Source organism: Sardina pilchardus, chromosome 10 (assembly GCF_963854185.1).
Source record: "Sardina pilchardus chromosome 10, fSarPil1.1, whole genome shotgun sequence".
Classification (NCBI taxonomy): Eukaryota; Metazoa; Chordata; class Actinopteri; order Clupeiformes; family Clupeidae; genus Sardina; species Sardina pilchardus.
The window spans coordinates 17,942,885-17,965,816 of NC_085003.1; the positions used below are offsets into that span (position 1 = coordinate 17,942,885).

Sequence of the window (22,932 nt, forward strand, 5' to 3'; positions counted from 1 at the left end):
GAGCTTTTCCCGTCGTACAATTGTGATCCGTCAAGCCTCCTCAGGAGTGATATCAGAGTGAGAAATCTAATATCTGGCGCTCTTTAGAGCTCCTCTGTAGTTCCTTGCCCCTGCCTTGCCCCGGGGTCACTGCTCCCGCTCATTCTCACGTGCGTTCACATCCAGGCAGCACTCGGCCAGTGTTGCGCTGTATGCGCGGCTCACAAAGGCTCCTTTGTCAACAACTAGGTGAATTGTTTACCTATCGTCGGAGAGATACACTCCAGTGCCTCTGGACGTCATTGGTACCTGTAGTTGTGCGCTGGAACAAAGGTCTCCAGTAATTGAAGGAGAGCGCAAGAACCCACAGTGCCATTGCAATTACTCAAGCAGTTTGATCTTTTTAACCATATAACCTCAATAGCTGTCCAATGCACGGTCACGGCATACTTTTTCTAATTATATGGACAGCGGCAACAAAACAGTGAATGGTGCTTCATGCTTTTAAGCTGAAAGGAAAAATCTCACTCCCACTATAAATGCTCACATCCACACAAGCAAGATAATTGGGATAAAGTCCAATACTGTATGTTTTTGCTGAAAAGCCAAATATACTGTATGTAGCAACCAGGTTTTTTCTTTCCATACTTTTTCCCCCCTTTTATTTCACTGGATGCTCACGCTTGGCAAGAGTAAGGGAGGAAGGTAGGAGAAGTTCAGGGGATAGAAGGGCACAATATCACGGCTGTTTCTCATCCAAATCTCCAGTGACCTTGGTATTAGACGTTTGATGTCATTTCTATCAGCCCCGCTCGGTAATCACATCCTCTCCCCTTCCCCTCCTCCCCTCCTCCCCTCCTCCCCTCAATCTCTTTTCAACCCGTGAGTGATGTGCGGCGCTGGCCTGTGTGGAGCTCAGTGGAGCCTGGGCAGTCTCCTGCCAGTCAGGATTACCCGGGCAGCGCTGAGGCCTCAGTGGGGCCACTCCGGTCACGCCGTACCTGCTGCTGCCCGCCGCCTCTGCTGCCTCTGCCGCCTCTGCCGCCGCCGTTGCTCCCCTCTCACGCCTGGAGCCGGGCAGAAAGCTCCATTGTCCGACCCTCAGCCAGAGCCCTCAAAGGACCTCGGGTTTTGGCCTTAGCGCCTCGCAGCACCAACAACACGCGGCTAAATCCAGCGTGGATAAACTCTTCAGGGTAATCTCCGTCCGCACAAATGGAGAGGCTGGCTCCGCGGGGGTGGGAGGCGGAGGCAGAGGCGGAGGGCCATAGCGATGAGCAGCAGCTGTTGCACATGCTGCAAACCGCTCCTGACAGACCACAGACTCTTTCATCCCAGAGAGAAGTGGTATTTATGATGGGTAGCGGAGGGGGGTGGGAAGCTGAGTGGCGGGGTGGGGTGGGGCGGTGGGGGGCGGCTGCAGTTGCATGATCGCTTTTTACATATGGAAGAGCTGAATTGCTTTGCTGGGGGGATGGGAGGGGGGGGGGGCTCCATTGTGGCAGTAAGAGTTTTAATCTGAGTGCATGCGTGTGTTGCTGTTGAGTCTCTCCAGAGCCCATATTGTGTCCACTCAACAGAGCAGAAAATGATCTCGCCGTCACTATGTGTCGTCAGATGGGATCTCGGTGCCGTTTGTCTGAAATGTGCTTAAATGTGGCTAAAACCATCGGCGGAAAGTGCTACATACTGTATCAAGCTGAGCATGACTATAATGTTAAAAATGATGTGATTTTAGTTTAGGATGAAGTCATAGCCATTTCATAACATGGCCTAATATTACGGTCATAAGGGCTAAGTGACATGCCCTCGGCTTCTCCTAAACTTATGCAAGTTTATCCTCTGTTTGTGTCCCACTACTGAGCTGATTTTATAATAGGAGTTCATCAACACTAAGCCTCCCACCAGTATCATAGCATATAAAAGCTATTCTGCTCACAAACCTCTGGCTTCAGCAGCATCTCCTGCACCTCAAGACATCCTGAGCCACCCTTTGCGTATTCTCTCGGAGGGACACACACACACCCTCCATTTTCTGCTCCTTTCTCCCTCTAGGCCATACTTAGGCTTTAATGAGCGACTGGCAAATAAAGTCTCCGTTGTCCTTACCCTGTTGTGTACACATTGCGCTTCTTCTCAATAATGTAGACAGGATCGAGGCTTTTTTTAATACACGCTCCCTCCTTCTGAAAAAGTGTGTTTTTTAGGCAGCGCCATCAAAACCAGCAAGTGGCACTCAGTCTGCGGCACAGCGGTGGCGTTTCGAACATCAGAAATTCAACTCCATTCAGGGCTCGGTGCCACATATCCGGCGAAGAAACGGTAAAGTGCTCTTAAGGCCTTAGGAAGGAGGAAGCCATTCCAGACATCTCAGGCTTTTAACGCGCGCCCTGGTTTTGTTTTCCTCTCTTCTCTGAGGGAAGAGTTAAAAAAGAACTGAATCTTTTTCATTTATTTTTATCCCCCTGAATAGCTTTAAGTGAGGACAGCCGTGCTTTCAGCAGTAAAGGGTAGGATGCTTATCTCCTGTGCCGTGTTGTGATGTAGCTACACTTGAGTTTAGTTGATTGTGGAAAAAAAAGCAGGTGAACTTTCTCTTCAAAGTCAACATTTTCTCTCCATCTCTTTATCTGTGTGTGTATGTGTGTGTATCCTCCAGGCGCGCACACACATTCTGTCGCTGAGTTTTGATTTGTGTGTTCTGCCGTAACAAAGATACAACTCAGCTGCACAAAATTCCGCCTTTAAAATGATAGAAAAACATTTTCTTGATTTTTCTATTTTTGTTCCAACCCTCACTGAAAACGATTGACCTACATAATCCTCTGTCTTTTTTTTCTCTCTTCTCATTTGTTTGATATTGAAAGGATGCTGTCTCCCCAATGTGAGGCCCAGGATGAACAGAATCCCAGGCTGACAGTCAGGGAGTCACAGCTAATTTAAGAAGCTATATATGGGAGGAAGAAGAAGCCCCTAGGCCCTCATTCACTACCAGCTTCCCCACAGTCCATCCTCATCTTAATGTCTCCGCACGGCCACTTTTCTCTGGACTAGAGAAAGCCTGACCCATGCACTGCCTCTCTCTTCTGCTCTCCTGCCTGAAATCGATCCTCCCCTCTCGGCTCTGCGGGCTTCGGGGCTCCGGGGCTGGCTCCTCCAGGGGCAAGCTGACCTTTGGGGTTCGAGTAGGTCCACTCAAGAGCACTTACGCTGGGCAGGCTGCCATGGACAGAGGGGTGGGCCCAGGGGGGGCTTCCGAGGAGAGATTTACTGCTGGGGAGTCGCTGCAGCTGTGATGGATGACTCTTTCGGTGGAGTTGCCACAGATAAACTGTACTTCTATCTGTTCTCCCATGTCGTCAAGGCCTAGTCAGCAACACAACATTTATGCATGTTTTTTTTTTTTACTCATTCAGAGTGACTTGACTGTGTCGTACTTGTCTGTACTTGTCCATATGTGCCTCTTTTAGATCACATATTTTAGTGCTTTTCGAGTCACTCGCACACTAGCACATTTATTAATTCATGTGGAGCCATATTGAGCAGGTCTACTTTGATGTTTCCTGTTACAGTAAAGAACCATATGTTATTTTTGTATGGCACTTCAGTGCATGGCGCGGCCACCACAGCGCAGCCTCTGGTTTTATTGTAATATTTTTATATAGCAGTTTGAAATAATAAAACATTAACAGCCCTCTTAATAGTCCGTCATCATTTATTCATGTGTGTGGCTTAGTTGTGTGCTGCAGAGCTTAACGACATCACACGCTAAGTCAGAGCTCCCTGTATGTTAAAAGCATTCAATTGCTCGTGTCAGTTAAGGCTATACATTTAAGTCCTCGCTCTTTGCTAAGCAGCTCATTGTTAACAGAGAAAAGTATAGATTGGAAATAAGCAAGCTTGCATGGTACATATAGCATAGGGTTTCACAACACCATGAAAATAATGGCTGATAAGTGGAGTGTGAGGGCATAAGTGTTTGTGCATTTTTCCAGAGTGATAATTCAATGGCGTCTACGCCTAAATGTTTTTACAATTAACAGCCTGCTTGAAGTCATGACCATCAAGTGCAAGTCTTTGAAAGTCATCCCACTGAAAGCAATTAGAAAACCTGTTGCGTCTCTGCCAATCCCACGCACTGTGTGGATGGCGTCTGCCTGCTCTATCTGTCAAGCGTGGTTTGGGAGGATGGCAGAGACGTCAAACGGTAGCACAGGTGGAGTGTCGCGCGTGAAGAGCGAGGGTGTGTCCCGAGGTGTGTGTGTTCTTGGGAGGCATTCAGGCTCCTGTAATTATCCCCCGTGTAGGATTCGCACAAACAACAACCACACGAGAAGCTGCTCCTCCTGCTCCTGCCGCCGCCGCAGTGTCGCATCGCTGGCGCCGTGCCACACCACACCGTGGAGGACAAGGTGTCTGTCTCGTTTTGTTCTGTTTTTGTTTCGTCGTTATTGTAGTTCACTCCCCCACACCCTCTACTCTCCTCCCAGAAGCACCACGTGTGATAAATGAATGATCACTGGCACATTTTGAAATTGGAGGCGCACTCATTATTTTTCCATCTTTGTCCCAGTTGAGCAAAGAGCACAAGTTGGGAATTTAGGAACTCCCGATGAATCTGCCTCTCGAGGAGTCGAATCTCAGCACCAGCACTGATCACCACTAACTGGAACAAAGACTGAGAAAACTTAACAGTTAAGTTATTTAACACTTAAGACAAACATTAAAAACCTTTACATGTGAGGCTACCTGAATGACTCACTGGGGGTATATTTGAGAGGGTTTCTGTCTAGTACTAGGTGTCAGTGCCTGTGTGTGTCTGTGCATACCTGGGCCTCCCTTGTCCCCTCTCCAAATAATCTATTAGTGACCTATTAAGTGCTGGAATGCTTTGAGTGAACCCTTTGCCCTTGTAATGAGCCAAACCTGGTAGTTCAGGATGAAAGGCAGAGGAGGTGGAGGAGCACATACGTTTTGACGCTACCCCAGGCCACAAAGATCACACACACACACACACACACACACACACACACACACACACACACACACACACACACACACACACACACACACAGAGAGAGAGAGAACTCGGAACAGATTCAGAACTCCAAATCTCAGCACATGTTTAAAAGAGATTTGTTTTGGCCCGTGCCAGAGGATGTGCTTATTGCTTGATGCTTTCATTAGACAGTTGAATGGCTTTCTCTTTTTGTTGTTTTGGTTCCTCCTTGTCTTTACCCGCTGTTTGTTTTTGTTCAGTAAGACGATGTGTCATCGAAGGAGAGTAATCTATTACCACTCGACCACAGCATCCTGTTAAAGTATACTCCACTTGATCTGGTTTCCCATAACTCCTCATCATTCTGAAACTCCCCTCTGACGTGTGCTTGCTTTTGGTTGGTCCAGCTGCATCAAACACTGAGAACTGTAGACCTTTAGGCCCAGGTTCTCACTCCCACACACACACACACTCTCCCTCCCTCTCTCTCACACACTCATACACTCTCTCTCTCTCACACACACACACACACACAGCCTGGGTTACAATTTGTCTTTGTAGAGTTGTTGTCAGAAGTGGCTTCCTGGAGAGCTCGTTAAAGCCTTGCCAACATCTGCATGCGTACAGAAGCAGGCGGATGAAGCTTAATTATTGACAGCCCCTTCACACACACACACACACACACTCCCTCTCTTTCTCTCTCTCTCTCTCTCTCCCTCTCTCTGCAGAAACTCTCACTCTGCAGAAGGTAAAACCTTTACAATCCTCCCCCATCTTCTGCCATTGCTCGGGGTGGTGTTGGGAACCTTGTCAAAGTCAGTTCCACGCTGACATCTGTGCTATCTGAGTTTGCCACATTCAGACCCCAGCGAGCGCTCGTCCCTTCAGGAGACACGGGTCCCCAACATGGAGGATTAGCGGCTCATCAGGCGGGGGAGAGAGAGGGAAAACTGGGCTAACTGCCAGAGGTGAACAGCCTCACTTCTCCACCTCCTCCTGGTCTTCCTCCTCGCTGGCATTCCTTTTCCTCTTTTTACGAAAAAAGCAAAAGCTCTCCACCTCCTCTCTCTCTCTCTCTCTCTCTTGCTCTCCTTTCTTCCTCCCCTCTCTCTTTCTTTCCCATTGGTTCCCTCCGTCGCTCTCCGTCTCTCGTTAAGTCTGAACTGAAGGAAGCGGTGAGCAGGAAAAGGGAGAAGAGCCATCTGCTTCCTGGGATTCATGTGCCGGGAGGTGTGTGCGAGCCGAGGGGAAAGGAGCGCATCCGGCCCGTCTGACTGGAGCAGCGTTGACCTGCTCCTGGAGCCGTGCGCTCCCACGTCAGCCGTTTCCCCTTCACACCAGCTCACATGCGGGCAAAGCTGGACGCTTCGCTTTCATACCACAACGATGACCAGAAATAGCCATTTTTCAATCACTGCAGTTATAATTGTGTAATAAATAATATAATTCACCTTTTTAACTCAAATCCAATTTCATTTACTTTATTGGAATGTCCGTATAAATCCTTGGCTTGCAATATGTTATATCACCATTTTATGGCATTAGGTTATGTCACACATGTTGCCAAGTACCAGTCCCTACAATGAATACTAATAGGCCGCCATCTCTGAAAACACTGCAGCGTGTAGAGAGGGCGGCATTACCATATTTTAATTAAAGGGTTTTCATAACTGCTGTTAAGAGGAACTCTGTGTTCAAGTGCAAGTGGTTTGGTTCATTGGGGAGAGAACCTGTTTTATTAGTGGGAGGGTTTCCCCTTCAGGGCCATGTGCATGTGCCATGCCAACCAGCTTCATGTGAAAATTAATTTACATGTTGTGGACTGCATGCCTCCCATTTCCTGTGAGAAGCAGGCCTAAACACACACACACTCACACTCACACACACATGCATAAACAAAGACATACTAGTCCATGGTGTCGATATTGACACTCTTGGCAGCGCTCTATGGGAATGCTGAGGGTTTCTATGTATTCCAGCTTTTTGTGAGGCTGTCAACCAGGAAAAATGTGTCTCCACAGAGCTCTGTTTGTCTTTGTGGGAGCTGTGGAGCATGAGTTCAAGGAAGCCTGCCGGATGTGTTTACACTGGTAAATGTATAATCCATGCCGGACTGACTCCCACTCCTCACCTGCACAAAGCCATGGTATGGCGGACCGCAGCCCATTGATAGCCAGACGGGGGTGTAAAGTCAGGCCATGAGGCCTGTGGCAGTTGACCGTTTCATGTTCGCCAGACGTGCTCTCCTGCTGGGCTGGAATCATGCATGCGTGAGATTGTGTTCCCATGTCGAGCGCAGGCCGTCACGCTTCCCTGACCGAGGGGAGTCAACATAAAGATCAGCGGGCTGTTACAAGCAGGAGCCGCCATCTGAAAGTGAGGAAAACTTCACTCCAGACGCCGTCTAATGCCTTGCTCTTGACTCTCAATGCCATTGTCAATTAGTTTTCACACCTGAAATTTGAGATGAAATGGGCTCAGTATAAGGTTTTCTTTTTATAATAATTCTGAATAGCTTTAAACGTGTGGATAGTAGGCAATTGAATACAGAGATGTTTACTCCAGAATGGCCTGTTTTGTTTCCTTTCATCCATATTTAGCAAGTTAAGAGTGTTTTGTGTGTCTGTGTGTGTGTGTGTGTGTGTAAATATGTTTGGGTGGTGATAAACGAGAAGGAGTTACTACCACACCACAGTGTTTGTGTGCGTTGTTTGTAATTACCCCGTCAGGCGCTGCCGCCGTGAAGTTGTTGTCATCTAAGATTCATAAGGCCACGCCCTGGAGCTCCGCATGAGCACATTTGCCCTGACAGACATGAGAGCAACACCAACAGGCTCCCCCGTCTGTCTGTCTGTCTGCATGTCTGTCTGTCTGTCTGTCTGCCTGTCTGTGGCCATCTCTGTCTGTTTCTCTGTCTCACACATGAGGTTCTGCCCGCCGCGGCCCGCCCGCCCCTCTACCGCTAATCTCCGCACGCACCCGCCGTCATCCCAGATCACACACTTCTGCCCTGACTGGCATCGTGGCACTATAACTAGATATTCACTGTGACTGGGCAACATGGTGTCTCACTACAGTATGTGTGATTTGTTGTCTATGGCATGTCTTTTTGCCTTTTTGCCCCCATCTATCCCATTCCTTCTGGCCTCTTTTCCACTTGTCTCTTACAGGACTCTTTGATGGTGGAATTGTGGATTGTGGAAGATTGTGGGCCCTCAGCAAACTCACGTACGCTGGCTGAAAGACCACATGTGCTTTTTGTATGCCCATTTAATATATGCCCTTGAGAATGAGTTTTATTTTTGTTGTCGGACTAAATTCAGGACTGTAAAAACACTATGTTTCTAATGTTTCTGCCATACCAAACCGTTAAATTAAATCTGAAATCACGTGTGCTACTGTAGCTTGTCCCCATTTTACAAGACTGGGCATTGTTCCAAGGGAAATGAGCCAACGTAGTCCCCCCCCACACACACACCCCACCCATCCACCCCACTGAGACATATATGTTACAGTGTGGAGCGCCACTGTTTCACTCTTAACCCATGTGTTCAGCTGCCCCTCGCGTACCGCTTGTCTGGTTAACGAGAGCTTGTGACAGATGAGGTGCCTGGTCGGCCTTTGATGTGGATGGCCGCCCGGTGCGATCGGCCAAATGAGACTGGAGCGCAGGTTGGACTTGCAGCTGTGTGTGTGTGTGTGTGTGTGTGTGTGTGTGTGTGTGTGGGTGGGTGTTTGCGCACATGTGTGTGCATGCATGGGGGGGGAGGAAGGGGGAGGGAGGGAAACACTGTGACACATTCTGTGAGGAGCTGGGGGCAAATCCTACCTGACATGGCATGATAATGATCCCGGCCTCGCAAACTGCTGCTGCTGAAGAATTGATGGGGTGGGCGGGGGTCATTAATGCACACTGGTACCTGGCTTTATTAATGATGTCGGGCCTGATGGAGCGTGACACAATGGCTTGGGGCAGGGTCTCATTACAGTGACCAGCCCTGCCCAGGGGGGAAGTCGAGGGAGGAGAGGGGGTGCTGATTTGGGCTGTGAGCGAGCTTTTGACTGATGGTGTGGGTGGGTGGGTGGGTGTTCTAGAACATACGGAACACACCCAGTTCGCATGTAACATGACTCAGCCTTGCTAGAACATGCTTCAGGAACAATTGATGATTGATGTGTGAAAATGAAAGGTTTCATAGTGGTGCTGACTTGCAGAGTCACAGTAGTAATGGACAGTCATTTCCTGTGTATTAGCCCAATTGTGTATAAGCCACAGAACATCGCAATAGCTTACAGACAGAAAAAAGTCCAAACACTTCTCCTTTGAACATACAACAACATGATGTGAATTGCATGTGTGAGATGTGGAATATTGCATACCCTGTAGTTAGACATGGTGGAAGTGGATTTGGTTCTATTTACAGTGCTTTGTTGTATTTATACAGTGACATAAGGGATTAAGCACATGAACTTTTGCGAGGGCAATGTCACAGGGTTTTATCAAATATGGTTATCTTTCGTCGATGGTTGCTATGCTGATAGTGGCCACACACCTATTAAAACCGTTTAGAGGGGGGGACTTATCAAAGCCGAGCAGTGCAGGGAGCTGCATTAAGGCACGGGAATAGAAAAAGGCCGGCCTGTTTGGTTATGACAGGCTGTCCTGATAAAGCCCGTCTTGAGGTGTCCTCTGAGAGCTGTCTTTGGGGAGCCGGTCCGGCCGAAACAACACTCTCCAGCTGAGACAGCGTGACGTGACGTCCCCCCAGCTCTGGGCCTCTCTTTCCGTTCCATTCTGGGTTTTTTGTTTGTTTGAGAAAATCAGTTGTGCTGCCAGTCAGATTAAATATATGGTGTGTGTGTGTGTGTGTGTGTGTGTGCACGCGCGCATGTGTGTGCGCATGCGTCTGTGTGAATGTGTGCGTGTGTGTGTGCGTGTGTGTGTGTGCGTCTGACAGAGGTTACATCTGTTGTTACATTCTGGTGGTGTCCCGTTACATATGTCTCCATGGCCCTGCGCATGCAGGGTACAGGCTTTAAGCTTATCTCTATCCTCTCTTGAGCACACGCTGACTGCCCTGCTCAGCAGCAAGACGTTTCACAATATGTGAGAAACACGTAAAGATTTTATATTAAGATATTAATATATTATTATATATTAAGATATTACTGTCACTTCCATCTTCTTGTGTAGCCAAGTTTGCTTCACTGCTGGTCTTGATGTATGCCCATTTTTACTTGTTGAATTGTTTTAACTATTATACAGTCATTTCCCACATATAAGCCGCATTGTGTATAAGCCGCAGGACAGTGTTTTATGCAAGTTGAAAGAAACAAAACCATATTAACACCATATTAACTGCCCCCCTGTATTAACCTCATAGCTGAAGAAATTTTGCAAAATCAATGTATAAGCCGCGGCTAATAGTCGGGAAATTACGGTATTTTCCTCTTAATGTCAGTGTATGGCAGGGAACATTGGCTGAATTGAAAATTGTGGTATCTCATACCATGAAGACCTTCTGCTACACAGATGGATATCTCTACAGATGCTTATTTTTATGCAGCGTTCACTTGACCTATATCAACCAAATTATCTTCTCTTCACCTCATTCTATTCATCAGATGTAAGATTTGATCTGGTCTATCCGTGATCCCCAAAGTCTACATGAACAGAGAGTACTTCAGTGAAGTGATTTCCCTTTTTTTAACATTTCAGCTTCAATCCAGCTTAATCGTTCTTTATCTTTACCCCTGGACCGTGAACCACCACACACACACACACACACACACACACACACACACACCCCGCCCCTTTCCCATGGTTTCACTCGTCTCATCTAGTTTAATCACAGGACGTACAGCGAGTCTGCTCCCAAAAAAAATCCAGGAAAAAGTTTCTCTTTTGGCCCAGATGGTGGATATGAGCCGTTTCCACAGACGCGTGTGCATTCTCAGTGTGATAAAAGCTGACTGGCATTATGTAAGCATTATGTGTATCCCTGACACCCATCACTAAAAGCTCCCCGTTTAATGCATGGGTTTATCTTTCAGACACAACAGAATCTGCCATCCAAAACGTGACCACTGAAAAAATAAGCTAAATACTGTCTGTGTGTATAAGGGGTCACAGTTAAGGTTCTAAGTGTGTGTATTCAACATCACAGTTCAGGTTGGGCTTGTCCATGGACAAAGTGCTATTTCATTGCTCCCATATGACTCAAACTGTACATGACTGAGGGCCTGGCCTTCACCAACTCCCCCTACATAAATGATAAATGCTCCTTTTCAACCAAGTGACCCAAGCAACCAATCAATGCTTTCATCCTGTTCTCAGACTCACACACCATCACACACACACACGCGCACACACGCACACACACACACACACACACACACACACACACACACACACACACACACACACACACAGCAAGACACATAGGGCCTCACCAATAGGGCAGTGCTTCACACACCCATTAATTCTGTCTCTTTTCTCTCATAGTGTTCTACATTTGTTATGGTTGTGGTATTTAGGAGACACTATTGTTAAACGTTTGTCAAGTTGAGACAATAATTGAGAAGTGTTTTCTTTGTAAAGGGATTAAATCCAGAAATTGCTGTTTGACACACATGATTCTACATCATAACAAGCCTCTCTCCAGTAGTTGACACTAGAGGAATCACATTTGTTTACAGCCAGCTATCCAGCTGGACTGACTGTTACCTATACTTCATGTAACATAGATCTATCATAATCTATTTATAGAACACTGAACAGAACATATCCAGGCACAAAAAGAGATAGGCCTATGTCATTATTCCATGCATAAACATGATGAAGTTATGACCAGAGATCAAATGTGTCCTCTAAGCCACGTGACGACTCCAAAAACAAACAGCCACTCATCATTCAAAAGGTCTACACTTTATTGCTTAACTGAAGGACTGAGTCAGATTTAGTGTTGTCTTCTTCAAAGCGATTCATGTTGTCTACCTCAAAGCGATTTCATGTAGCCTATATGCCACAGTGTTTTTTTTCTTCACAGTTTCCACATCACTAGGTCAGAACTATGAGTAATTAAATACAGCCATGCGTGACACGAAATTTTCGTTGAAGACATTCCTCTTAAATTATGCTGAATACCTTTGATCATTTCCTTCTTTCCCCAGACACTTTATTGCAAAGACAAAAGCGATGCCCTCTGACTAAAGCACGAAGTGAATGGTAGAATGCAGTTCAATTCATTTAATAAGACCTACATGATTAATGGTTACTTAGTTCAAACAGCAATAGGCCTACTGTCTAATAGCATCTTAACATCTTCTTTTAGCCAAGGACGTCAGGATCAGACCAAATAGCACTAAAATCCTCCAATAAATAATTTGTGTGGGAGGAGGACGTTACATGTTCCAGATATTTACCTACACATATTTACATACACTTGATCAAGAATTACGCTATAACATGATCTGAATAAATGCACTGAATAGTTAACCAGCTGTTGGGTGAGTACAAGCTAGCCTATTTCACAAGACTGAACTGTACTCTCCAGTATGTGGGACAACCAAATTCATATACAGTACGATTGCATGCCATGTTTGTTGATAACGAAAAAAAACAAACTGCTTTTGGAATTAATAGACGCACACAGTTCCCTGAGATACGACGCTCAAGATACCAATCCATTACACAAGAGATTCACAAACAGGTGTGTTGTCAGAGTCCTGACTGTGCATCGAGCTCAGTCCTGTGTCTGAGTCATCATCGTTTGTGTTGCGGCTCTTCGAAAGCCCCCGAGCTTGCTCAACCCATCCGCTGTTTTTTTCTATAGAAGGCAACGTTTCGGTGTCCATGACAGGTAAGTCTCCCTTGATGTCCTTTGTAGGTTCAACCTCATCTACATCCAGCGAGTCCACTTTCTCAAGCAATGCCGTCAGTTCCCTTTCTTTCGCCTCCCACTGTTCCTGGCTCATGTCCAAGTCGCTTTTAATAGTTTCCAAATCCGTGTTCAAACGCAAGCCGATGTACAAACTTGTGTCCAATTGCGTTTTCACTCTTTCCTCCTCTAGCTGTACTTCATTCTCTGACAAATGTTCCACCTCATCAGGGGCACCGGCTTCGGGTTGGGGAGAGACTGATGTAACTCGCATAGCCAACTCTTCGGCGACACTCTCCGTGTCTTTATTGGACAGCTCCTCTTGTCGGCGTTTCATCCATCGGTGATTTAGTTCTTCTTGAATCTCACCCGTGAGACTTTCCAAAAGAGCCTCTCGCTCAGCAAGTTCCTCTTGAAGCCTGATAACTTCCTCGCACCTTGACGCATACTCCTCAAACTGAGCGATAGTTTCCGAGGAACAAGGCATATCCTGGTCTGTCGACTCCGTCTCCGAATTCTGATCAACCATATACGTGTCCTGGACATAGTTGATACCATGCCTTTTAATTCTGTCAAAGTGGATTTTGGCCTCGCAATTTTCGATTTCACCGTCCAGTTCTTTGATTCGCTGGATTTGTTGACGAATCGTATGATCTTGGGAAATTACAAGGTGCACTAAAGTCTCCATTTTTTCCACAGAAGATTTATCTTTAGAAACAGCCTCCTCTCTCTTCTTATTTATTTTATCCAACTTTCTGAAAGCTTTCCTTACGATACGACGTTGTTTCTCTTGCGAAAAAGCCATGGTGGTTTTTGCAGCGCCTTTGCACGCCGGGCTCTCTTTACTTGGAACTACGCGCGCCTCAGCGCTCCTCGGCCCGTTGTTTGGTAAAGATGCCTCATTCTTAACCAACACAAACCGCACATTTTCTTGCTCGTCTCCCCAAGCACTCCAGAGACGAAGGATTTTGGTTTTGTTTGGTAAGATCCTCTCGAATCCCCTCCATTTCTCCACAACGCAGTATGACTGAGGTGAACCCGACAACATAGCAGCAGACGCACCTTGCTGCAGGTTTTGGTCCTCCAAAAGCACCTTGACAACATCGGCACAGGTAGTGCGTCTGGACAGTCCAGAGACAAGTTTCTCTTCTCTACAGACCCAAACTGATATTTTACAGTCTTCGGGCTCCATGTTGCTTTAGTACTCACAATACGTCCAAAACAGACCGCTTTTTTTAGCGACGTTACCTATATTGCGACCTGCGAAGTTGGCGTGCGTTTACTTTAGATCAACTACGCCTTCTTCAGTCGCTCACCGAGACGTATACATTTCAAACACGTAGAGTTTCCTCGATCCACGACATCAACTTATTCCCAGCGACCAGGAGCAGAAGTTGTCTGTTTTTAGAGAGCCCATCGCAGCGCTCCCCTCGGATAGGTGTAAAGTACTCCGCTCACACAGACTCTCACGTCAGCCTTGCTAACTTGCTCTGTCTCCACACAAGCAAACAGCACGTTCTATGTGCACAAATACCCCGCCTCCTCCCACTCCTGTTTTTTTTTTTTCTTTTTTTTTGTCGAAAGATCACATGACACTCCGTTGCAACTCAAGCCTTCTCCTAGGACAACGGTAACTAATTGATTGAGTGTCCCCTCATTCATTAGTTCTAGTGTTAAAAGTCTGCGCAGCCTATGGGCCTATGGGACTACCCCCAATGTATAAACGTGTTAATGTCAGTGTTGCATGGAGATCCATAATCAGTATTCCACTTTAGACAAAAGTATAAGTTTCAGAACGCCCAAAGCAAACAAAATACCACAAAATCAAAAAGTAGACAAACACGCACGCATTATTCCAAGATCATTGTTTCCCAAAAATGTACGAGCATGCATGTTGGTGAAAGTGAGTTGGGGTTCAGTTTAGGACGACAACTTTATTTTCGGCCTACATAGAGTGTAAAATAACTAAGTTTTGAAGACTTCGGTTTCCACTGAATTGAGGCATTGTGATTTATATGACAGCAAGAAACACCATTAGGGCCCACAGGCGCAGAAGTTATTAAAGGGACAGTTTGCCTCAAAATAGTCTACTTTGCGGAGCCTGGGAGGTGTTATTGCAAGATATTTTCAAATATCGTAATAATGTCCACTGATTTTGCTAAATTGTGATCTCATTTTAGTAGATTGTACGCTCAATGTAGGCTAGTAGCCTACATCGTGCGCAGAATGTACTGAAATAAGAAAGAGAGCACAAGGTTGCACGATTTAGTCAAATGAGCATACAATTTAGTCAAATGAGAGCACGATTTCTGGATATACACCAAAATGTCTTGCAATCTCTGCAGGGTTCCTTTCTACTTGTGCATCTAGTTAAAAATAGATGTAGAAATATACAATACTTGATACATTGGCTCAATTTGGCTGTAATTGATCAACAGACTGTGATTAAACCAATCCAGTGCCGAACCTGTTTAGGCTTTCGCTTCCAATAAATGTATGTCAAAGTAATTAATCACAGATTTGACATAAGCCATAGGCGTTGCGTTGTTCTGAAAGTGAGAGTTTACTGGACACTTGTATTTTAGATAGAACTCAATGACGCCCTGTAACCCTTTTTATTTAAAGGCTGTACAACATCAGCAACATCTCCTCGTCCTCTTCTTCACCCAGTGGTGAATTGGTCGTATTGCTATATGTCATAAACCACTAGCTCATACCATATTGAGAAGACCACTGTGTATTTTCCCTATGCAGCTCCCGTGAAAGGATTTGCATGATTACGCACAGACTGCCTGGGATCGATGGAGATAGCTGTCCACGTTTTAATGTTTTTGCCCCACCCAGATGCTGACTTCGTCATCAGGCTGTGCCAGATTTAGCCCTCTTTAACTGGGTAAATTGAGGAGAAGCCAACTTTGGTTGATGAAAACGAGCATAAAACCTTCAGACCGGAGGTTATGATCATACTTGCCACATCAACAGAGATTACACAAGAGGATTACTCGCCTGATCACAAGGGACAGAACTCCCAATATAAACTCATTCCCGTTTCCTCTTACTGTTTCACTGAAGAGACCAGGATAATAATGATAATAATAATGATAATGAATAATAATAATAATAATGATAATAATAATAATAATAATAATAATAATAATAATAATAATAATAATAATAATAAATGAACAATAATAATAATAATAGACGATGTTGTTCCAGGTCATGGTATATCACATCACTTCTATGTTACTGTGAAATAATGTTAAAGGCCATATTGTCCATTGCACCCCTGCACTGATGCTAATAAAACTTTCACATTTTCCTTGGTTCAAAGCCATATACCTGGTAGTAGATCCGATTGTTTTGTATTCAGCGCCATCGAGTGGTAGTACATAAAATGACATGTTGAAAGACAAAGGCGCCTTTCGACCATAGCATCTCTGACTGAGTGAAGACACTTTCATACAATTCAGATGCAGTATTTAATAGAAAGGCTAAACAAGATAGCAATTTAGTAATACCGGTAATCTGGCCTATCACTTTCTGAGGCGACAATGTCTCTTCTGTGTACCAATTAAAAGATTTTGAAGGAGAAATTATAGAGTATCATTTATTTCCCTTGAATAATTTTGACAAATCTACTAGAAATCTATAAAATATCTAACACTTTATCCGCACGTAAATATTACAGAGCAGGCACACATCTGGGTGTAATGAAAACACACACCACATTTTCCCCATCTTCATAATCTAAGAGGAAAAAATATATTTAACATTTGTACAAAGAAGTCCAACATACATAATTTTTCTTTACACAAAAGCACCTGGCATTTTTTCAGAACAAAACCAATACTTCTTACAGTGCTTTTGAAAACAAAGAGGACTCCAGCTCAATCGCAACACTGACAACAAGTAGTAACATAAAGGTACCAGTACCTAGTCACAGACAAAGAGAAAAACAGAAGTACAACCCAGATACTGCTAACATGTCAAGTCCTTTTTAATGTCCTTTTTTTTTTTTAAATCAAAATATTATTTCCCAAAGAATGCATCATATTAGAAAGAAAAATGACAACAATAATTAAAAATAATATTTTAATCCGCAAGTACTGCAGAGGTAGCCTAAACACTTTTTTCAAAAGATGCAATTGCCATGTTCAGCGTACCTGCAGTGCAGAAGTCTGAGTGTAACCTTGGGGTTCGTAGTCTCACACTGTATAAAGAAATAGTCATCTCCTTGTTGAAAAACACATGTTTTCTGTGTATTTCAATTTTGGGGGAAAGAAAAAGATCCCCATACAAAAGAATGAAACAGATCTCTGTGATGCTACAGCATCACATCCAGTAACAACAGACAATTTGTGGGTAAACATGGTACATCCATCACTATAACATGGCCATTGATCTGTGTTTAAGGGAGATTCCATAGGAAGGTGAGGATGATTTGGAGAGGGGAACGGTCAAGCTTTTTTTTCCCCATAAAAAAAATCTTCACTCATATTTCCCCCCTTTCACTTTGTTTGATGAATGTGTTGTGAGGGATTGGGCTGAGTTAGTACTACTGTGTTAGGGTGGATTGCATGACGCAGGTTTCTTAAGCATCGCCTTTGTGTTGTCTACAACTGTTTAGTCACTGGAATTGGAGTCCATCAGCGTACATGTTTGACGACCGCTGCCAACATGTTTAGTGTACTTTATGCAAGACACACATCAGACATCCAGACCTCTCTCTAGTAGCTCTGTGTCACAAATTTAAGCAAGTTGTGTTTAGCTCCAAATGAACACATAAACACACATGCCAAAGACCAAAAAGGAAATAGATGATAAGAAGGCATTATGGTGATCCTCTCCCTAAACTGCAGTTCTTTATCTTTTTTTTTTTTTTTTTTGGTTTTTAGGCTTTGCAACACCGTCTTTTCTAAGCTGGAGGGTCCAATCCAAAGGCACTTGTCATGCTACAGCGCACATTCAGACATGCCAAAGGACTTACATCTACAAAATATTATTTTTTGGTCGTTTTTGGTACAGAAAAAAAGGCTAGATTTGATGGCATTTATAAATAGATTATGTACCTGTATAGACCTATGTTTTGTAATCTATGCTCCTCTTTGTACATAACAACAAATATATTCTATGTGAATGGACAGGCCATTGTTAAAAAGATGAGTTGAAAACGTATTTCCTACTTGGCTAGACCTGGCTATAGTGGGCTTAACGGGCTGAATGTGGCTGCAGATCCAGATGGCAACACTAAGGCACTGAAGACTACGTTTGCTTTGGCAGTTTCTGTACTGATCATTCCACACTGATTCACGTGATGACAACAGGAGGAAGTCTTCCAGCTAAGGAAAGATTTCACAGCTTTAATAAATTCACACCCGCTAGATTAAGGCTTTGTGGATGTGGAATCCCTTCCCCCTTCCCCATCATGTCTAGGCCACAATTCATGGGGGTTGTGTGCTAACACCTACAGGAAACAGCCAGGACTGTTTTTTCTTCTTAATTAGTAAGCGCTAAAAGGCATTTCAAAATATTTAACTAACTAATGTAACTCTGCTGGTCATATTGAATACATCTGAACCTGATCCTTACAGCTGAAATATCATCTTTCCTGATGTGTTGTGTAATTATTGTCTAATAGATAATAGTTTTTTTTTTTTCAAAATGGCAGGATGAGGAATTGTTGAATGTTCTAGTCTACGTCTGTTTATGGAGCCTTTACAATATATACTGTACATATCCACATTGAATATATTTCTAAAGTAACACCAAACATAACTGTCCTCAGTCAATGTGGTTTAGGTTACGAGTATTTCGATATTCAGATACCATTTTAATCTTATACTATGGGTGAAAAAGATTGTACGCAAGATTTGTTCCCCCCCTCTGATAGAGCTTCGTCATGGCAGTGTGGACTAGAATGAGAGAGTGGAGACTTGTCCTATCCTATGCAATAAAACCATACACAACCAACAGACACTGACTAGTTACTCACAGAAAACATGGAGCCACTTATCTCTTTAAAAAACAACAACCAAAAACAGAAGAAGGAACCAAAGCAAACAAACAAACGACAGTACCGCCATAGAACTGCTGAACTCTTACACAAGGTACATTTAAAAAGACATTGAAAAATATTAATAGTCAGTAATAGTCAAATCAAAGACAGGAGATGCCACCCTTATGTAACCAGGGTTAAAAAGGAACCATTTTAAAAGCTTCTCTGTGTGTGGTGGTGGTGGTGGTGGAGGTGGTGGGGTTCTTTCTTTAGAGGCACAGCCACTAGCAAAAAAGAAGAAAAAAAAGAAGTGGAGGAATAAATGCAACCTTCTGAGTCTTTCAAAGCTTTCATTCCTTTCATGTCTCTCTCAGTCTGTCTGTCGTTCTGGGTGAGAGTCCGGTGCAGTCCCTCTCTGCCCATGGGGTGTGTGTGTACGTGTGTGTGTGTGTGTGTGTGTGTGTGTTATTGATGTCCTGGGCTTTGTCTCTTGTCAGGGCACACCTCGACAGTGGGAGCCACGAGGAGAAGAGTGCTCTATCTCTCCCTCCATCTATCTGTCTTGTGCTCTCTCTCAGTCCTTCACCAGCCGGTAGATGTGGTGCTGGGCGCCGTGCTCGCTGTTGGACACCTCGAACACACACGCCATGCACAGCAAGGTCTCCTGCGTGTCCCGGTTCGTCACCACCTATAGAGGGGAGGGGGGGGGGGAGGGGGGCAAGCAGATGCTGCTTAATGTGGTGTTGTCGAGCAGGGGCGGACACATATTTCACATATTTCACACCTCCTCTCTCACACACACACACACACACAAGCACACGTACACACTCTCCTGCTTGGACAGATGTATGCACACATGCACTCTCTCTCTCACATACACACACACACACATACACACACACACATACTCAAGTGTATGATATATGAACATGATATATGAATCTAGATATAGGTCAGTCAGTCATGCACTCTCTCTCTCTCTCACACACACACACACACACACACACACACACACACACACACACACACACACACACACACACACACACACACACACACACACACACACACACACACACACACAGAGAGATAGACACTCACCAATAAGATGGTAAAGTTCTCCAGTACACTGTTCATCATATACTTCTCCGGCAGGTGTTTGAGCTTGTGGATGAAGTTGATCATGTATTCACACATGGGTGAGCGGCTGATCTTGTACACAAAGCGACCGTTCTCGAAGCGCGCATACTCCGTCTAGGAGAAAAGGGGTTGCACAGCTTTGTGTGAGTGTTTAGAGGCAGCCGTGCATGAAAATCAACTTCAAAAACAATTTTTTACTGTATGCAGCCAGATTTGTGTGCCTCTGATCTGATAAAGGGTACGAGTGCCGACAGGTTTCTGCAGCCAGAGGAATCGATACTCTAAAACCTTTCTGTCGCCGAGTGATCCTAACAGTCTTCAGTATACAGACGACAATAGGAGACTGCTGCCGATTCTTTTGATCTCATTTTAGAATCGATTATTTTTCATCTCCCCAGGACTAAGTGGGTCACAATATCCTCTGCTATTCAGCTATTCAACTGGGCTCTCTAGTCAAACATTGCATTAGGGGTTAGGCTACTTCAACAAATGGACATATGACATTCAGGACACTCATATGATATAAAGCCCAGTGCAACAGCATTCACTGAAGGGAATAGACAAAGACTAGACATATGGCATAAACTGTGTGCATTTCATTCCAACAAGAAACCATAATGGCGTGAACAAAGCCAAGGAGAAAGTACTGCACTATGGAACCTACTTCTTGTTGTTGACAGTGTTTTTGTATTTATAGTGCTATTGTATTGACAGTTGTGTTTATAGTGTTATTGTGTTTACAGTGTTGTTGTGTTTAAAGTGTTGATGAGTATACAGTGTTGATGTGCTGACAGTGTTGATGTGTTTACAGTGTTGTTGTGTTTAGAGTGTTGTTGTGTTTAGAGTGTTGATGTGTTGACAGTGTTGATGTGTTTACAGTGTTGTTGTGTTGACAGTGTTGATGTGTTTACAGTGTTGTTGTGTTTAGAGTGTTGTTGTGTTTAGAGTGTTACTGTGTTCCACATCCACATCTGTCTGTTCACCACTCTCTTCTCACCTCCACTTTCTCCACCACCTGCTTGCCGAAGGAGCAGACCTTAGTAGAGCAGGTGATTGTCATGTTCTCCGAGCTCTCGTACTGGCTGGTGACGCCGTAGAAAGCGCCGGAGTCCTCCTGGATGTTGCAGTTCAAGTCGGCCTAGGAAGGGAAGAGGCAAGCAATAGGTGAGTATGATTTTTCAATGTGTTTGGTGACAACCTGTGATCTCAGTCTGGGCTCATTGTTGGATTATGTCATACACATATGATACTCGTCAGGCCTCTGACCTAAATGAAATGATGGCATAGACTGTGTAGTCTTTCATTATGCCTGTTTACATGATAAGTGCTCATAAGTTTATATGTCAGCAAAGTCATTTTTCTTCTCTGTACTTTGATGTTGCTAAACGCAAAATCTTTTAGCACTTTTTAAATGCACGCCAAACAGACTACCTCAGGCAAAAGCATTTCAACACAATGCAGGATGTCCATCAGAAATACGAGGGCACTGAAACACTGCCTAGAAACAATTATAATTTAGCATTTGATTTATTTGACTGGAGGGCCGACCGCAGCTAATTCAAAGCTGATGATGGTGCTGGCTCTCTCCGGGAGTCCCACAACCACACAGCTGTTCCTGTGCCAGTATGCAAATGTGGCAAATGGAAACAAAAAGACAACTCGGCCACAGGGAAAAAATACGAGCAAATAAACATTGTCACATGGTCATCCATGCTACAGTAGTTGTGAGTGAGGCCAGTGAAACACAATCCCGTTCTTGAAAGGGTGCAGTGAGCCTGAAGTTCCACCGGGTGGAGCCAGTGGGTAAACAGAATGGGGATAAAGCCGATAGGGAAATGGGTTTGTCTGCTTCCACTGGGGTCTTTTTTTATCTACCCAGAATGCCTTGCACCAGGCAGGTGTTCAAACAAAGCCTGTGTACTTCAGCCTGTTGCACCAGCAGGCTCATAGTAGGGTTGCCCATGCTCTCTCTCTCTCTCTCTCTCTCTCTCTCTCTCTCTCTGAAACACACACACACACACACACACACACACACACACACACACACACACACACAGAAACACACTGCTGGACAGCTGAGACTCACCCAGAACTTCACCAGGAAGAAAGCGTTTTGGGGTCCTTTGCCAAACAGCTCCTTCAGCCCCCCCTTCTTCTCCGGGAACTTGTCATAAATCTGACGAATGTCCACCGACTCCAAAAGGCCGTCGCTGTGCGAGTGATTTGTCTGACCGATGTGCACAAAGAGGTGCTTATTGTACTGTGAACACAAGTAGCAGACAAAGAGACAAAGACGTAAATGTGGTGCAGCGCGGCATTGCTAAATAGACTCTCGAAGACTTCGAGTCTGTCTGGCACTTAATCTTTCTCAGCCGCGACTAAACAAAGACACTATTCTCATTTACAGCCACGCCAGTGTGGTTTTACACGACAACATTTCAGCAGTCAGGCAGGGCATAGCCGCCGTGTTCGCGTATCGTTTGACCTTTATTTACATTCCCCCCCAGCTGTTTTATTTACATGTTGACTTAGAACCGCGTTAGGGCCATTACAGCTCGTGGTTGCCGGGCAGAGCTTTATCTGAACGGAGTAGTTTGAGAAGCCACGAGTGACCTTCATCTCAGAGCCCCACTGATTTCATTTACAGTGCCACGGATTTCTCTGAATACAAATGATTACACCTATTCACAACGCATGAAAAGTGTATTTACAAGATTAATGGTGCCTGTCATTCGAGATCAGGACGCGTAAACAAGCGCACAGAAATGCTGACAAAGTGACAGATTGCCCGTGTCAATATGAGAAAGTGTGCACTGCTCCGGGATGGCTTCATGGAGACGACCGCTCCATTAGGGAGCGCGACGTGTTTGTTTTAAGCTAGCGAGCTGCTCGTGAGATGGAGGCTACTTGGGGGTAAAGTGTGTCTAGCGAGTGTG

The 22,932-nt window shown here is 44.8% G+C and overlaps 3 protein-coding genes across 3 annotated transcripts in view; 1 reads left to right on the plus strand and 2 right to left on the minus strand.

Moving 5' to 3' along the window:
• si:ch211-266k8.4 (TBC1 domain family member 4) overlaps nucleotides 1–3,663 on the plus strand; it is a 37,484-nt gene extending 33,821 nt beyond the window's left edge. The window contains exon 15 of the mRNA XM_062547212.1: nucleotides 2,847–3,663. Within this exon, the coding sequence (XP_062403196.1) occupies nucleotides 2,847–2,922 (76 nt within the window). The 3' untranslated portion in view covers nucleotides 2,923–3,663. The remainder of the gene's footprint in view (nucleotides 1–2,846) is intronic.
• An 8,235-nt stretch (nucleotides 3,664–11,898) lies between these two features.
• On the minus strand, nucleotides 11,899–14,337 carry rassf10a (Ras association domain family member 10a). The gene has a single exon (XM_062548244.1). The coding sequence runs from the start codon at nucleotides 14,048–14,050 to the stop codon at nucleotides 12,668–12,670; it is 1,383 nt and encodes a 460-aa protein (XP_062404228.1). The 5' UTR covers nucleotides 14,051–14,337; the 3' UTR covers nucleotides 11,899–12,667.
• A 2,117-nt stretch (nucleotides 14,338–16,454) lies between these two features.
• The window catches only part of tead1a (TEA domain family member 1a), a 42,448-nt gene continuing 35,970 nt past the window's right edge, over nucleotides 16,455–22,932 (minus strand). Inside the window, exons 9-12 of the mRNA XM_062547304.1 lie at nucleotides 22,083–22,256; nucleotides 20,994–21,134; nucleotides 19,958–20,110; nucleotides 16,455–19,544 (exon numbers count right to left, since the gene is read on the minus strand). Coding sequence (XP_062403288.1) covers nucleotides 19,431–19,544; nucleotides 19,958–20,110; nucleotides 20,994–21,134; nucleotides 22,083–22,256 — 582 coding nt within the window. The 3' untranslated portion in view covers nucleotides 16,455–19,430. The remainder of the gene's footprint in view (nucleotides 19,545–19,957; nucleotides 20,111–20,993; nucleotides 21,135–22,082; nucleotides 22,257–22,932) is intronic.